This window comes from Sinohyriopsis cumingii, unplaced genomic scaffold (assembly GCF_028554795.1).
Source record: "Sinohyriopsis cumingii isolate HCF-2022 unplaced genomic scaffold, ASM2855479v2 utg001938l, whole genome shotgun sequence".
In the NCBI taxonomy this organism is placed as follows: domain Eukaryota; kingdom Metazoa; phylum Mollusca; class Bivalvia; order Unionida; family Unionidae; genus Sinohyriopsis; species Sinohyriopsis cumingii.
In genome coordinates this window covers 180,687-199,218 of record NW_028316086.1, presented here as the reverse complement: position 1 = coordinate 199,218, position 18,532 = coordinate 180,687, and the positions used below count along the sequence as shown (strand labels likewise).

At 36.5% G+C, this 18,532-nt stretch overlaps 1 protein-coding gene across 20 annotated transcripts in view; it reads right to left on the bottom strand.

The window, feature by feature from the left end:
* LOC149771348 (uncharacterized) overlaps positions 1-18,532 on the bottom strand; it is a 106,815-nt gene that overhangs the window by 33,694 nt on the left and 54,589 nt on the right. For 18 of the 20 annotated variants that reach the window (XM_089948593.1, XM_089948572.1, XM_089948578.1 and 15 more), the window contains 6 exons: positions 15,217-15,255; positions 14,616-14,654; positions 13,378-13,416; positions 12,833-12,871; positions 3,468-3,785; positions 759-1,097 (listed from right to left, as the gene is read on the bottom strand). In XM_089948593.1, coding sequence (XP_089804719.1) covers positions 759-1,097; positions 3,468-3,785; positions 12,833-12,871; positions 13,378-13,416; positions 14,616-14,654; positions 15,217-15,255 — 813 coding nt within the window. Of the gene's footprint in view, positions 1-758; positions 1,098-3,467; positions 3,786-12,832; positions 12,872-13,377; positions 13,417-14,615; positions 14,655-15,216; positions 15,256-16,684; positions 16,724-17,676; positions 17,716-18,532 lie in introns of all 20 variants that reach the window. The other 2 variants (XM_089948573.1, XM_089948579.1) reach the window with 2 other exon arrangements.

Here is an 18,532-nt window from a genome sequence, read left to right as displayed (position 1 = left end):
TGATAATAAATTATAGTCTTTCTGAGATAATCCACTCTCTTGCAACTCAAAAGTACCGATTTTGGACAAAAACCTGATTATTTAGCCATAAAATCATAAAAGTCATAAAATGGCAGCATACTTATGCTCTAAACTGTTTTAAAACTAGAGCGATTTCGACACCGTTAAAACCGGCCACACTTTCCATACGCGCTTTATGATGTATAGACAACTTGTCGGTGTTTGTGACTGGAACCTTTCAATGAAGATAATAGCATACGTGAATATGATTTAAAAACATCCAGTCCTACCACTCTACCTTATCACGTGAGCTCGGTTCACTCTCATAAAAACCATGACTATGATCACATGACGAAGGATAGCGTTAAAAAATCTCTTATTTTATTTTCATATTTGTATGGTTTATTCTAATGTTTGCATTTATACATTGATATGGGAAAAATAGCTAAAAACATAAACAATACAAAAATACATACCAAAAACCAAACAAATGTAGCTGTTTATAATTACATTTTTACCCTTCATGAGGCCCGAATAAATCAAGCAAATAATATTCATCACAGTTCATCACTACATGCTCATGTATATTATAAGGCTTGAAATAATACTGAAGAATTATGTAGGATAATTATGAAGAGGTGTGACGGATAAACTGATGACAACATCACACCACCAAGGCTTCCATAGGAAAGGACGGTCTAGTTAGGGACAGGAAACTTCCTGTATATGAAACCCCGTTTATTATATGGCCTACTAACCTGGTACAACCTTTACTAACTGTTTATCGAATGGTGGCGTTGCGTTTAGTCCTAAACTTCTGTTGTTGACTGCAAAACAGAGAATCTCCTTGTCGTGCCAGTTTGCGGAGAAAGTATATGCAAAAGTGATCTTTTGATAGGCTTGACAGGACTCATTTGAAATTGTTATGTTGTTATTCCTGACGTCTGGATTAAAGTTACTTGTGAAATTAGATCGAAGCACAAGGTTTCCTGCCGGGAAACCCACATCTCCCTCACATATAGAAGGTAGGTCGTCTCTAGTGTTCTTTCCCTCTACTATTTCTCTGGATAAGATTAACGTTGGTTTACTTGGCTTTCCTGTTACGAAATACAATCGAATATAAAATAAGCTATTAACTATGGTTTCTAAATAATATATGGATTAGTTCTTTGAATTAAAGCATTTGTTTCTGCCTGTCTGTCTGTCTGTCATCTCTTACCGATTATGGCATTTAGTATCCTCTTCTATTAGCTTAAGGAATGTGCTTTCAAAACACAAAATATAGACTTAAATAGCCCAACCATCACGTGTCCGCCCCTGGTAACTCTTCCCCTTCTGTTTGAGAAAGTGAGCTAGAATGTAATTTACGAGATCTCCGATGAGTTATCATTATTTACGAGATCTCCGATGATTCATCATTATTTACGAGATCTCCGATGAGTTATCATTATCTTAGATTAGCTCACTCCATGTAAGTATTATCTTCTTCTAAGATGTATAGCAGCTACTCCAGAACTTGTCGCGTTCTTAAAAGTATAACTACACTTGCATTACAAATTTTTATGGGCATCGATAAGTATGGAACAAAACGTCAAGATTCTACTCTTCTATCACAACATAAACCATATACATATGCAACAAACTGAGAACGAACAGTCCACGACTAGTTTCTAACTATACTAAGCGAAATCGACTCTGAGTATTTTTCGAAGACAAACACAAAACAGGCAAGACGAACAATAAACACAAACAAGTGTTGAAATTACAAAAATTTGCTTCACTATTTCTACTAGAATAAAAGATTGAAAATGTTTTTTTAGTGTTTTCTCTTTTGAATGAGACATTGTCTCCGTGCGAATTATTCAGCTATTAGGTGAAGAAAGAAGAAACAAATGGAACGTACACAATAAAGGAACATAAAATACCATATTTAAAGGGTGTTGGATCACAGCTAAGGATGGTCGAACCATTCAATCTTGTTTTGTGTTAGAAACTAGCTTTGTGCTGTTCGTTATCAGTTTCTTGCACTTATTTTAATCAATCCATGAGACAAGCGATCCCTTGCTGGACCCAGTTCACTTGAAAGGACTGTTATTCGCCATCTGATTCGTATTCTTTATATTATCAACCTCGGATGGGTCGACCAACCTTTTTTTTACGATTTAACCCTCTTTCAGTCTTGTATTTTACGTCCCTTTATGTCTCTTTAATGTATATGTTCCCAGTTCTTTTCTTCTTTTCTTTTTATCTTCACCTAATTGTTAAATAAATAGTGCGGCTGCGCTGTCTCATTCAAAACAGAAAACACTCAAAGGAATTTCAAAGCTTTTATTCCAGTAGAAATAGGTATGAAAACGTGTGTAATTTCAACGCTTTTTGTGTTTATTGTTTGCTCCTGTGTTGTGTTTGCCTTTGAGAAACACTTAATCAGAATAAAAAGCGCCTATGATACTTAGAAACCCGTTTTGCACTGTTCTTTGTCAGTTTATTGCATTTATTTTAATCAATCCCTAACACACGCGATCCCTTGCTTGATCAAGTGCACTTGAAAGGACTATTATTCGACATAGGATTTTTACTCTCATTATGTATATAATTCTATGTTATGATGGAAATTATTACACATTAGTAAATTCTGGGGATTACTTTTGAGTCTCAATCGGCTTCCAGTGTACTTAATGTCAAGATTTGTCTGTAACAGTTGATATTGAAAGCAAAAAGCCTCTAGCCCGTGCCTTCAGATTAAGGTCTGCAGCTGCAGCCAATTATAAAATATTCAATTAGAAGTTTAGATTGCAAGTGTACAGTCCTTATATTTCTCAATAACCATGCATATAACTGGTTTTACTAGCAAAGGTACGTTCATAAATTATTGTACTGTTCCCTCAACAATATGCTCCGATGATTCGTTATGCAATGTAATGGTCATATGATGTATAGAGCAGTAGATTTGATTAAAAGTGGACACGAGTTTTGTTTCGAAAGATCGAAATGAGTAGAAAAAGAGCACAACGAATATTAAACATGCGATATAGATTTGCTCAACAAATATTCAGTAACCCTCATCAGTTCCTGTGTGGGGATTCGGTACAGACTTCGTCGTCTTATCTAGCAAAGAGTTGTTGATAAATGTAGTTCCAATTCAAACAAGAAGGATGTGGATCAATGATCTTGGCTATTGAAAACTGGACTCGATATACTGGCACCATCGTAGGATGCTACTGAAAGAAAACTACGCGCTGCATAAAATCTATTGTGTTAATGGAATTCTCAAATAATGATGGGTTGGTAACCGTCTCAGTGAAAATGTTTCTAATCTCAAACAAAACTGACATAATGTCCTTTAGACCTTATTTACGTTTCAATAATTAAATAAATAAATGAATATATATATATATATATATATATATATATATATATATATATATATATATATATATATAGTATTCGTGCATTTCAAAACTTACTCAGCAGATCTAACTGTAGTGTTACATTTGAAATCCGGTATCCCGTCACAATGCAATAGTATCGTCCTTTGTCCCAGCAGCTGACTTGGTTGCTGAAGCCAATGCGCACAATTGCGGAACTAGTAGTGATATTTCCTTCTTTTAATGCCACTCTACTCGTGTTTACAACTCTATTGCTTGTCGTGATGTTGACGATGCTTTGTAATTCCTGATAAATTTCGACTCTTGTGAGGCCGGAATAGTTTGATATATTGCAGGCCATTTGTACATCATTATCTCCAATATACACATTGCTTTTCGACAGCTCAAAAGTGACATCTGCAACATTGTATGTAGATCATCAGAACAACAAATAAATAACTTAAAACAGTGTAACAAGAAACAAACAACAAAAACACTCGATCATCGTACGTTTATATATATGAATTCTCCCTCTCCCTAGCTTGCGTTAGTGCATGAATATGCTAACTATGTCGAATCGATCCTTTGGGAATGACAGTCAAAAATTATTGCTTTGATTATTTAGCAAGTTACCAGTACATCATCCTGAATATATGCATATTTTATTTATTCCGATATGTACGTTTTCCATTACACAGAGAAATAGCCTTCTTTCCAATAATTTATGGTGTAACTCCAATTAGACATAGAAGAGGAAAAACAAACAGAACACATTTTCTCGAGACAACATCCTGATAGGTGTGATGAAAGATAATTAACTAGCAGAGTAATTGTTTATGTCATAGCAATATTTAAAGGCAAAAGGGAAAGGTGTAATTATAGAAATGTTTCAAAGGAATATACAAATTGTTTTGTGTCTGAAAGAGATTGGGTCCAGTATCACTGAAGGGCGTATGTGCTGATGTCGAAAGGACTTTAGTTAAAGAGACAGAAAACGTTGAGGCCATTGCCCGTTGTACTTATGGAAAGCACAACATTTAAACAGGAATCCGCTGCTACTACATTAAATATTGATTTTCAAGCAACTAACTTTTAAAGTTTGACAGAACTGTGATGTGTTGTCCAATTCGAATACATATGAACCTATCAATCTCAGACCCCTATGACAGTATATGTATATGTTTGCAAGAATGAAATTGACCATTTGAGTAACTTGTCAGTACAGGAAGCAAAATATATTGCTGTTTCCAAAGAAATTAAATTCAATCAAATACATGTAAATCTAATCTCAATTCTCTGTTTGTGACACAACATATCTCCCAAATATTTATTTATTTCTTCTTCCAATACTTTACCTGATCATGATACCTTAGGAGAACTACTACTTCCTCCAAATTCAGCCCTCTCAGATTAAAACGTTTTATTTATAAAGCTAAAATTTATCTACCCAGCTAGGTGGCAGCTAAGCAGAGCGATTTCCTCTTGATACCGGGATTGGTGCCAAATACCGTATAATCTTCAGTGACTACTTCTGTTCGTGTCGAGTAGTATGCTCTCTATAGACAAAGAGGCCAAGCAAAACTCGAACAAGCAGTTTGAATATTTTCAACCTAAGAACAAGCTGGAGGAGTGTCATTTTCGAAGGGAAGTAATTCTATCTATACATTCCAATTATTCTGTTATTTCGATCGTCGACGATACATTTTCTGACTTTTCAGTGTAAACACTTTGCCATCGTCATGCATTTGGGCGCCTTTAGTACATACATGCTCGGATTAAGATGAAATATCCTGAAACTGCTATAACTATATTAAAAAGCGTAAGTCTGGTGCGTTATATAGAAAACTCATTTAATAGTGCTGTTGTTATGGCTGTGGTGGGGTGCTCCCAATATTTTATTTAAACTATTATAGGAGTCCCACCAAGGCTCGATTTTGGTTGGAAGTTAAATTCGTGAAAGATAGATGTAAAGCTCCGAGCCCCCCAGTCAGCAATGCCGACGGTTAGATGGTTAAATATACAAAAAGGTTGAAGTTCAATGAATAACAATTTAACAACAATTCAATGATTAAAATGATTCATGTTCCCAATTTCACTCCTTCCGTTCGACCTTTTAATAGCCTATTGCATCACGTTATTAGCAGTGTGAGATAGATTTCCACCTGTCCTTGGATTCTACTCATCTGTGGTATTCTTCTCTCTTCTATTTCTCTCAATTCCTTCTCCTCTTCCTCCCCGACTTTCTCTAAATTTCTTCTCCTCCTCCTCGACTTCTCTATACTCCTTCACCTCCTCCTCTTCTTTCTCCTCCAGACTCATTTTCTTCCTCCTCCACCTTCTCTCCACCAACTAGACTTTCGTCGACTTCGACTGCTTCATCTAGTCTCACTTCCGTCTCCAACTCTTGAAGACTCGGGACTCAATCGAACCTGAAGTTCTGTGTCCCCTAAAAACCTTCCTGTGAGAACACAAGGACTGTGCAATATTATTCCTTAGCCCTCACATCTCACACTACCCACAGCCTATCATCAAATAACGGCTAATAAATTTCGTCGGTCACGCATTCATTCACATCGAGATACCCATTCGTTCTTGTATGGTAAAACAACGTCATAATACGGCACGGTATCAATTACTTCTTAAAAATACATCAATAAATTCTGTCACATTAACACGTATTCCTAATCCTGATATACTAAACAATATCGCTACAATCAGGTGCATTTCTTTACCTTACAACTCATACAAAGTACACAGACATTCTAATATCCATGATTGATATATGCATACATCCATAGTAACTAATCTTACACACTTCTCCCATTTTCCAAATTCACAATTCAAGCATATGGAAATTCTAACATAACGCATTAATAAATGCACTAGTTTACTACGAAGTAACCTAATAGCGAATTACAAAATTAATACCGACCACAAGCTAACAATCTACATAATTCCGTCTCGTATCTAATAATTATATACGTAGGCTCATGCCCATTTCTAAAATACGCATGTAAATGAAACACTACAATGGTAATTCTACATACTAAACGATCCTAGTAACTAAGTATACATACCACAAATAATTACAATTATGATGCGTAATATTCTGCAAAAATCGAGCCAATAACTTACTGACATTTTCAAAGCTTTTTCTTTCCGTTTCTTTAGTCTTCTAAATGGTCACGGTAACATATAACTCTAAGTATTTCCGCCAAAATTACGAGTGTCTTCCTCGGAGTAACCTATATTGCTCAGCAATCTTATTAGGCGAGACTAAAATTTTCCTTTGCTAATTAGATGGTATAATTCGCGCCGAATTGTAGTCACGCCCTATATTTAAAGTATTGATTGGACATCGCTGTGGACCGCTCCAATCAAACTTAGCGGACAATGTCCGTCTCACTTTCTGTCAACGTGGGTAAGGATAAGAACACGCCTCGTTCACCCCGCGGACTTCCTTCTGATCTTAGGACTAAGCTGTAACACAGAGGTATGATACGTCAAGCCTTTGTTAAATGATGAGAACGGTCGCCTTCGCCAACTAAGTTTTCGGTCTTCTGGCTGGTCACGGTAACATTGAGTAAGATTAACACTAGCCTGCGGCAAAGTTTGGACATCAAACACAACGCCGCGGTACTATTCAAGACGGGTAAATTATAGCTTATACATGACTTTATAGCTGGTGCTTATCATACGTGACATAACTGAAGAACTGAAGAAGCCTCGAGCTTCCTCCCACCATAATTCTAATTTTCTCATTCTTCTACGACACCTGTCTGGTATAGAGTTCCAACATAAAATGGTTATTGAATATGGAATAATTAGCTCTCAGTTGCTTTCACAATCTGGCAAATTTACTGACATTGTATACTATTTTCATCGTCATTTATAAATTCCATGGCTCTATATTCGCTTTTTCTCGCAGACGCCTTCCCGCAAATTGTTTTCTGAGGCTCTACATGTCCTAAACACCAGCTTTCAATTTTGGATACCCATCATTTGACTCGTGACTTTGTAACCATGGGATAAAAATTACATTTAAAATTGATGGCAATCTTTCAATAGGTGGAACGCAGCTTACTGTCTCCACCTCTATCTCACGGGATATTCGTAGGACCCAGTTTATAGAATTTCTACCTCTTAAAAATAGAGGTTTGACATACTATGGCTATGGCCGTAACAGCAGCTATGAACTCACAACTGGTGGAACGAGATGTATTGCTCTCTACCTCCACCATTCTTAACACCACCATAGGACAAATTACGTTCGCAACTTTAATCATCTAATCTCCTATTTAATGATTAGGTAGATAGAGTTCTCAACAAGCCACCGACGATAGATTCTTTCCATCTCTTACAGTCTCAGCTATAGCGGAGGGATCTGCAAGGCAATCAAGAAAAGGTCACAGGAGCGTCACAAGAGCACAAGCCACTGGGATGCAATTTTACCGCTTTTACAACTGCATAGAACCATTTTTCTGGGACAAAAGTTTAAAAGAGTCAAAGGGAGGACAATCATTTGCGCCAGAGTTTCTCTCTACGAGATCCTTCCTATCCCAAATGACACAAATTTCTCGCCCGCACTATCACATATGGTATAACGGTACCAATTGCGCAAGTCCAGGTGGGCGGAGCTTAAGGTGTAGGGAACATTGTATTCAGAATTAAAGAACAACGCTAGCTGTGATTGGTGCATTATGTAAGAGTTGTACTTTCTGTTTGGCTTAAAAAAAGGTTGAGCCTCTTGACAACATGTGAGCTTGTGTTAATTTCTATCTAGATCATATTTTGTATTTTTTATGATTTTTTTAAAATATGGTACACATGGCTGAAAATGTGATTGTTGTGACTAGATAACTCTTACCCCTGTCTAGTTCCAGTAGAGTTATCTCTCTTAAATGCAATGGAGTACCTGGTTATGTCATTGTCAAATTGACAATCTAGCATTGTTCTGTATGACAGTGTGTGACATGCATGCTCAAGTAGGACAGAAAGTATATTTATTTCACAAAACATTAGCATTGAGGTATATGGAAAAACAATTTGTACCGTGATACCATATAGTGGTAAGGGAAGGTTACATTATTTCGCTGCTGAATGGGGAAGATTTGCTTTGACGACAGGTAGACCAGACAAGTGGCTTGCGGGGACTGTGCATCACGTTCAGTGCTCCACCTCTTTTGCCAAGAGTTCATGAAGCTACAAACGCAACACTGAACACATGGTCGTCAACCTAAGTGTATTCAATCAATTCTTTTACTATCTCCGGTTCACGATGGAATGCAACAACTGGTTCTAAATGCCGCCCATTGGGGAGATTACACAATCGATGTCGACTTGTAAGAGGTAAAACTTCACGTACCCACTCTCAAGGCTTCAAGAAGTTCCGTGATTCGTAAAATAACAACAGAAAAAAAACAGGATACAAATCAAGAGGCTACTTATATATTGGAACAATGCATCGTATCATTGTTATCTTCCGTCTTATTTTCAGTCTCCTTGTCAACAACGTCATCGCAGATCTTGTACTATGTCACGACTTCTGTTAACTAGGTCTGGAACTCATTGTTTACATAAGCAGATTACGTGTTCCACAGAAACAAGAACGGATTTAACACAGTGGTGGATTGTTTGTCTATAAGTAACAATCAATCTACTAAATATTTCCTTCGAATGCTATGCTTCCTCCATGCCGCAGTGAACCTCTTACCCGTAGGTCGTCTTTTTGGGCTCCCATTACAATGATTATGCAGCCTAAACCCAGACTGGTCCGTTTGAGCATTGGATTAACTTTTATAATCTGTAAACTCATCATCATCAACATCATCATCATCATCATCATCATCATCACCATAATCATTATAATCATCATCAGTCCATAAACCCAAGAGGTCGTTGGGGCACCACAAATTACTTTACAACCGATTCTCTCCATCTTTCCCTGTTCTCTACTGCCCTTTGGGAATCTCCGAATCCCATGCCTGTCCACTCTTTAATTTTGTCTTCCCACCTCTTGTTCTCTCTACCGCTTCTTCTGTACCGTCACACGGTACCTTGCAAGATTGTTTTTATACAGTCCAGACGATCTTGAAATATGGCCGTACCACTTCATTTTGATTGTTTTTACAGTGGTCATGAGGTCTTCATAGGGGCCGTTGCATCTTTTAATCCTGCTGCGGACTTCTTTGTTGGTTACATGATCAATGTATGAAATGCCAAAGATCTTGCGGTACAATCTCATTTCCAAGGTCTGAATCTTACTTTGTAAATCTGATGTGAACATCACTGTTTCACAAACATACGGAAAAATGGATATGACAATCGAGCGCATTATTATTATTTAAACACAAAAACAGTCTTATTGTTTTTCATATTAGTCTCAACTTTGTTATTGCTGATATTGTCTGAGCAATCCTGCAAAGTAGCTCTGGTTTGGAGCCCTCATCTGTGATAATTGATTGCAAGTAATTAAAGCTTATGACTGTTTACAGCTTCTATCCACTGACCTTTATTTCTGCATGGATGTCATTGGTGTTGTCATCAGTTTGTTATTTTTCGGTGCCAATCTTCATACCGTATGCTAAGGAGGGTTGTTAGTTCTAATTCTTCCTGACAACTCCACTTTGCTGACTTATCTCAAACGTCAAGTCAGAACCATGTCCACAGAACTTTATATTTTTGTTTGGGATTTTCTAAAGTGACGTCTCCAGCGAGAAATCCAGGTACAAGTTCGATATCTCTTAAGCTGGCTAATGAATTGGCAGACTCAGTGTCACACATGAACCAACTAATACAAAAAAGACTGCCTCTCAGCCCTCGGTTTTCACACAATATGTGCCATTTTGATATCGAGATATAATGGACCTATTGGCGAGAAAGTGGAGTGGAAAATTTCCAGTGTTTCTCACACCAGTCCAGCAAATAATGGTCTGGATAATCGATGCTCACTCTATATATTGTAACGGTCATAGGTATAGGATTCTTCTCCAACACCTAAGGTTCCGAAGGTGATAAGGAAGCAAACGAATCAGAGTCCTGATTAATCCACTCAGACTGGAAATCTTAGATCAACATCATCTATCTCGAAACAGAATCGCAAGGAAATTCGTGATATTCTCTCATCTACTTTAAGCAACCACGACGGTGGGTCTTTCATCCCAACCCAGAGTTTTTAAGTATGCACATCGGGATCATATTACAATACGCACCCAGGACAAAACAGTTATCGCAGCCAGTGGTGATGAAATCTCTTAAGTGAGATTGCTCCTTTACTTTAAAGGCGTACGATGGCAATGGAATATTATTTCATAGTGGTGCGAACAAGAATACTTTATACAACCTTTAGAGTCCATACCTCAATAGTTAACCTTCTATGGCTCTTCGACGAGAAGCAGTAAGCAGCAATCACAGTTAAAAGCTACAGTTCCACGATCACTGTTTCACTACGTTATCGTGGGGAAAGAAAATCAGACAAACTAAAGACCTGTCCAGCCTTTTGTCCCTTTCCATTGCACAAGTCCATTGACACTGTTTGAACGGTTCTCAAGAATTTAATTGGGTCACCTCTCATATATGTCCTGCCTCCTCAATGCATTGACGAACGGCAGACAGACTCGGGAAATACATATTCTCTCGGTGAACCCGTCTAGACGCAGTTCCGACAAACGGGCTAGTATCTCTAATTTCGGCGCTTGTTTTCATTGCCAAGCACAATGTATCGTACATAGGTAATCAGACTTTGGTTATAATTCCTGTCTACTCTGTACACTTATCTCAACGTCCTCTACTGGACTCAGTGCGAGCTCTGAAATGGTATTTAAGGAAGACCGACCAGTTATGTTCAGGTAGACCACGCCTCTTCTGGTCCTCACAGAGTGAAAATACCGTATACCAACACAAACACTTTCGTCCTATACAAAGTGAATTAATGGTTCTGCATATCGGAAATAGCCTCTTACCAACGAAATTGCTTAGCATTTCAGCTCAAAACGTTAGGACAGTCGATACAAACATTGCATATGAGAAACACTTTTCTCTAACTTTTATTTTCCGTATTTGACAATACTACACAGCTAAGCTTTCACCAAAGTATGTTAATATCCATGCTCTGGGATGGAGATCATCAACAGTCTTTTTCTCCAGAGATCTTTCATCCTAAAAAAGCTCAACACGATTGGGCTTGATGAATAGCCGTGGAGCAAAAGGCTACCTACTCTTCATAAGGACAAATTTTCAATTTCGCAGCCGTTCCCCGACATATGGAAAGTATTTTCCAGCATAATTATCAAAAAGCTGTCTGAAACATCTTTGTGGACCTTAGATGGTGTTTTCTTTGTACGGTAACGTATCTTTTTCCGCCTCTTTCGTATTTTTTCTAAGGCATTATAATCGGGTAATTTATTTGTAGAAGAAACAACTTGTTCTAGTAAAAACAAATGTTTATTCCATAATACTTACCAGATCGTAATGCACATACTAACTCCCAGCCTCCCCACAGTTACATCCATACAGACAGCGTGCCGTTCGCTCCAGTAGTAGCTGAAGATTTCACTGGATTTGACACCAATTCCGGTTTTAAGGGGAGATCATACTATTTAACTGCAGCCTAGGTGGGCAGATAACTCACAGCTTTGAGTTAAAATGTTTTAATCATGGGGCTGGATTTGCGAGGTAATAGTTGTTCTCTTAAGGTATTATAGTTATTATCGAAGAAACTTCTTTTGCTAGACAAATTTGTTTCTATCTTATTTCGCTCTTCTTTTTCTTTATGTATATAGATACATCGAACAAGAGAAGACGATAATAACTAGTCATAGTCATAAACCATCATTTTTATGTGTGACAAAAATAGTGTAACCGGAAGATGGTATCATCCACTTTATGAAACGCTGAATATTTATTCACCCTAACAATAACCTATGCTTACAGATGTAAGACGTGAAACACTTAGCGTATCTATATCGATTGTTACTCGACAACATCGCATGCAAGGAATATATATGTTGTTGGAAATCATGAGAAATGTTTTATATTGCTTTGCTTACATGCCACATCATCTCAAAATATGTAGAATGGCTACACATGTTTGCCACTAAAGTGGTAATGTAAATGTAAATAAAAAGCCTCACAGACACCACATTAACAAGTTAGCGAGAACGTACGGTCCATACAATGTCTTGAGGATGGAAGTTTTCCTGTATATTTAGGTGTAAAACCAAAACTCCTTGCACTACACATAACATTTTTTAAAATTAGAATGTCGCAATAATAATAAATCTATATTCTACATGTTGCCAGTGGGCTGTAATTCCATGCAACTATACGGATGTGAGAGGTAAATAGTCAATGTTCATGGTCTTTATTGACCTTGCAAAAGCATAAATGAAATAAGGACGAATATCAAGGAAATTGAACTCAATACGAGAATTACAAAAGCAAAAGATAGAAAAAAGGATATTTACTTTGGTTTAGTGGTATTCGTGTCGTACTTGTTCCAGGAGCTGTAAGGGAGGAAAGAAAAATTCAAGAACAATTTTTATATACAGAGGGAGGATTGGTACTGTCACGCATATTTAATTTGTATTATGTGTTGGATTTTCTTAATGACCGTTTGTTATATATATCTGTATTTGGTACTTGACCTTTTATTTAAGTAATAACAACCATATTTAAGGCAGGCACAAGTGTTATCCTTCACCTAGAAATAGAGTAAAGGCATGATAAAGTTTTTCGAAAAAAGTACGACTTAATAGCTCAAAACGAAATATAGAGAATGGTTGTCATTTGAGATATTTTTGTTTTGACGTTTCAAGTAAAACATGTAAGTGATAAAAATAAATTTAAGGAAAGTGAAAGGTTGTATTTATGCTGACAAGGATTGAAATGTTTCAGTCAAAACCGCTAGATAAGGGAATGAAAAAGAGTTCGAGAAGGAATACCAAAAAGCTCATCTGTGATGACGAAAGCACGGTCAATTGAAGAGAGATAAAATCCTTTAATCCATTACCTGTTGTAGTTTCGTTGTATTTCTTAGTCGTTTCCGGTGCTTTAATAAACGAACAATAAAGAACAATACAAATTGTAAGAACGAAATACATAGTTTTAAATAGATCTGTAGATCCACTGTTTCTAAACATATGCGAGTTCGAGCCTCTGTTAAAATGGGACTTAGAATGAACACAATGCACTTAAAAAAGAACTCTTACCTATTACCATCCGCTTTGATTTTCACACAATGACGTGCTTGATAGTCATAATTGTATATACATGCTTGTTATATGACGCGTCTGTAAAAACATTTTTACGGTACAAATCCGCAAATACATTCAAAACGCAAATTATGCCTTTTACTTAAATTGCAGAAAAGAGGACAGTACGTGACGTTTTGTTCCACTATTGACATGACTGTTGCTATTTAGACAGAATCTTGAATTGTGATCAGATTAATATATATTTGTAGACATGAATCTCCCACCCCTAAGACAGAACATGAATATGCTTGAAACTGGAAACTGACTGCATCAGTAGCATGCCAGTACATGAAAGTTAATGTTCCATTTTCCTACCAACTGAACTCAATACATCAGTTTATGTTGCAAACTATGGCTTCACGACTCATGAGGAATAGCAACTACTTCTAAAGGGAACTCCAACAGAATAGAAGTTAAGATAATGGAACAGAAAGAATATATCTGTTTCTGCGCGACATGACGCATGTGCCAAACTTCAAGTTATATTTATTTCGTAAAATGCCGAGATCAGGAATAGAAGGTACGAGATTTCCACAGGTTTTAGGATTCAAATAATGCATTTGGTCCGTAAGTATATACTGCTGAGGGAATTTTTACGATGATGTTCAGGTGTATGCGAGATACACCATGTAGCACGCATAAAGTGAGCGTGTGTAGGAAATTTACATTTCACATTAGTAATATACTCAGCTCATATGTCATATCGGAATACCGCAAAAATTGCGCTCACCAATATTATTAATATTATTGACAGTTTTAGAATAATTACAGGAACTAAAGAAGAAAATACAACTTTTTAATAACATTAGAACACAACACAATACAGTGTATTGTAGTTTAGTTGAAAAATGAAAAACTGTGAATGGCGACTGATCAATCCATATAGAGTTTATTGTCAGTTTTAGAATGATTATTGGCACTAAAGAAGAAAGTAAAATAACTTTAACTCACGGGGAGAAAAAGAAATGGAGTGAAAAGTGAAAATTATATTTACCTATACTCGAAGATGTTAATGTTGTACTTGTTCCTGGAGCTATGAAATTAAGACAATAAAATAGAATACACATTGTTTCACACAGACAAAGGATAAAGACCCTCATTTAAAAGAATGAAATGATATTAGGGAATATTTGAGAGGGTGGGGCGAGAGAGTAAGAGAGTGAGAGAAAGAGAGGGACTCATAAGTTACATATACATGTGATTTCCAATTAATCTAAAGTTTTAATTTATAATAGCCTTATTTCTACTCGTCACAATTGTTCTTCTTCTTTGCAAAAAAAAACAAAAATAAAACAAAAAACGAAGGAGGATGCAATTTTTCAAAATAGACGATTTGAGAAGGGTGTTGAAATAGAAATATCGAAAATGACTGTTATTTGTGACATAGTTGCTTTCAAAGCTAAAGGTGAAACATGTAAATGATACAAATATATTTAAGCGATGCGAATAGTTGTTTCATTTTGATAAGGATAGAAATGTTCACAGACATGATTGCCTGTTGAGGGTCTAAAAAGACAGAGAGTAATATCAATAAACGGCATCTCTGTAAATGTCAAACGGACGATCCAAAAAGAGACAGAAGTTATGTACATTACCTGTCACTGTTTGGTTCTCTTTCTTAGTCGTGTCCGGGGCTTGAATAAAACAAGATATAGTTGTAAGGAAGATGTGTATAGTTTTAAACAGGCTTAATGATCCACTGTTTTCAAACATATGCGAGTTCCAGCCTTTCTTAAGATGTGTCATCAGATTAAGATTTATCTGTAGATATGAATATCCCACCCCTGCTACAAAGTATCAATATGCTTAACACTGGAAACTGACTTCCTAAGGAGCATACCTGTACAGGCAAGTTAATATATTTCTTTCCTAGACACTGAACCCCAACCATCAGTTTCCGTTGTAAACCATGGATCCCAATTCCAGGTGCACGAGGAATAGTGAGATTCTTTGAATTCAGGAATAACTAACTGCTTTAAGAACAATTGGGTACATTGTACGGATTTTGACGATGAGTTGGTTCCTCCTGTCCGGCGTTTTGCACTAAACATTAATAATTTTATTCTACAGGAGATGGAAATGCGTATCTAAAATGGATTTGTTAAGTTCATTAAACGTCTGGACGGTGATCACCTTTACAAATTCGGTAGGATGTTTGTTCTATTTTATGTCTTGTTCAAAGTTTCACCGCAGTTTCTGTTGTACATCCGAGCATTAGGTGAAAACGTGTAGAAAACATTATATTTAAGATCATTCTCCCCACTTTTCCGACTTCCTGGTTGAAATGTTGATATTATCCCCAGCCATTTTAGTCTGTTTGCACCGATTCCTTATATTTTCTGCTCTCGAGAGCAATCCTGAATACTGCAAAGGCATGAGCTCGCCAATATAATTAGAACACAGCACAATACAGTGTGTTGTAGTTTAGTCGCCAATAGGCAAGTGTCAATGGGGACTGATCAATCCACATGGCATTTATTGTCAGATTTAGAATGAGTATTGGAACTAAAGAAGAAAGTAAAACAACTTTAACTCACGGGGAGAAAAAGAAATGGAGTGAAAAGTGAAAAGACCTTCATTTAAAAGAATGAAATGATATTAGGGACTATTTGAGAGGCGGGGTGGGGGGCGCGAGAGAGTAAAAGAGAGAGAGAAAGAGAGGGACTCATAAGTTACATATACATGTGATTTCCAATTAATCTAAAGTTTTAATTTATAATAGCCTTATTTCTACTCGTCACAATTGTTCTTCTTCATTGCAAAAAAAAAAAGGCAGGATGCAATTTTTCAAGATAGACGGCTTGAGAAGGGTGATGAAAAAGAAATATCGAAAATGACTGTTATTTGTGACATAGTTGTTTTCAAAGCTAAAGGTGAAACATGTAAATGATACAAATATCTTTAAACAATGTGAAACGTTGTTTCATTTGATACGGATAGAAATGTTGACAGCCAAATTTCCAGTTAAGGTGCTAAAAAGACTTAGAGAGTAATAGCAATAAACGGCATCTCTGTAAATGTCAAACGGACGATCCAAAAAGAGACAGAAGTTATGTACATTACCTGTCACTGTTTGGTTCTCTTTCTTAGTCGTATCTGGGGCTTGAATAAAACAAGATAGAGTTGTAAGAAAGATGTGTATAGTTTTAAACAGGCTTAATGATCCACTGTTTTCAAACATATGCGAGTTCCAGCCTTTCTTAGGATGTGTCATCAGATTAAGATTTATCTGTAGATATGAATAACCCACCCCTGCCACAAAGCGTCAATATGCTTAACACTGGAAACTGACTTCCTAAGTAGCATACCTGTACAGGCAAGTTAATATATTTCTTTCCTAGGCATTGACCCCCAACCATCAGTTTCCGTTGTAAACCATGGATCCCAATTCCAGCTGCACGAGGAATAGTAACTATTTCTAGGTGCATGTCATGGGAACAGAAATTAAAGAGAGGAACGGAAAGAATATATCTGTGTCTGCGTGACATAAGACATGTGTCAAACTTAAAGTGATATTTATTTCGTTAAAAGCTGACCCCGGGAATAGAAGGTACGAGACTTCCACAAATTCTATGCGATTGAAATAATACGATTTGTCCGTAAGTATATACTGCTGATGGAAATTTGTCGGTGATGTTCAGAAGTATGCGGGATACTCCTTGTAACACACATCAAGTGAGGGCGTGTAGTAAATTTACATTTCACATTAGTAATATACTGTACATGTGCCAATTTGTGGTTGAATCGGTCGATTGTCAATCTAATCGTACTATGCACATTTCAGCAATTATTACCCCTGAGAAAATGAGAAACGAATCTAAAATATCATATCTGAATAGCGCAAAAGATTGAGCTCAACAATATTATTAAAATTATAAAATATATTATAGCGGGTTGTAATGTTAATGCCAGCTCCACAGATGTTAGTGGAAAATGGTCAGTGCACATGGTGTTTATTGTACTTCCAAAAGTAAAAATGAAGTAAGGAAGCAAAGTAAGAAACATGATACCATTCAGAGAAAAAGAAGTATACAAACAATGGAACGGATATTTACCTTTGGTTGATGATGTTGGTGTCGTGCCTGTTCCAGTACCTATAAAGATGGAAAGTTAAATGAAAGAAAAAGTGTTACACATTGTGCAAAGATAAATGCTGTCCATAAAATGAGTGAAAATACACCATAAAATATTGAACAGAAAATGAGTGAGGGAGACAGACACTCCAATAGTATATTGTATAATTTCTTTCTTAGACAAAGGTATGGTGACAGGAAAACATGGCTATTAAAATGATGGGACAGCATGTTCCAAAGTTTTGTTGGAATGCACAAACATCTGGATAGCGTAAGTATAGAAATTGTTGTATTTTCAACTCTATGTAATGTAAATTTTCGACTTCTTTCTCCAGATAATCAATGTTGTAACGATCGGTAAGACAACCACATCATTTATTCATGAAAGCGTAGTTTCTACTCTTTATATTTGATGGATAACTTTGCAAGCATATTCGGGTGTGATTTATTTATATCTGAAATCTTGTGTCTTATAATACACACCTTGCAATATGATCTGCTGAGAATTTATTTATCATGGGAAATTTATATTTTGAATCATATTATGAGATTATTTGAATTCAGGAATAACTAACTGCTTTGAGAACAATTGGGTAAATTATATGGATTTTGAAGATGAGTTGGTTCTTCCTGTCCGGCGTTTTGCGCTAAACATTAATAATTTTATTCTACAGGAGATGGAAATGCGTATCTAAAATGAACTTGTTAAGTTCATTAAACGTCTGGACGGTGATCACCTTTACAAATTCGGTAGGATGTTTGTTCTATTTTATGTCTTGTTCAAAGTTTCACCGCAGTTTCTGTTGTACATCCGAGCATTAGGTGAAAACGTGTAGAA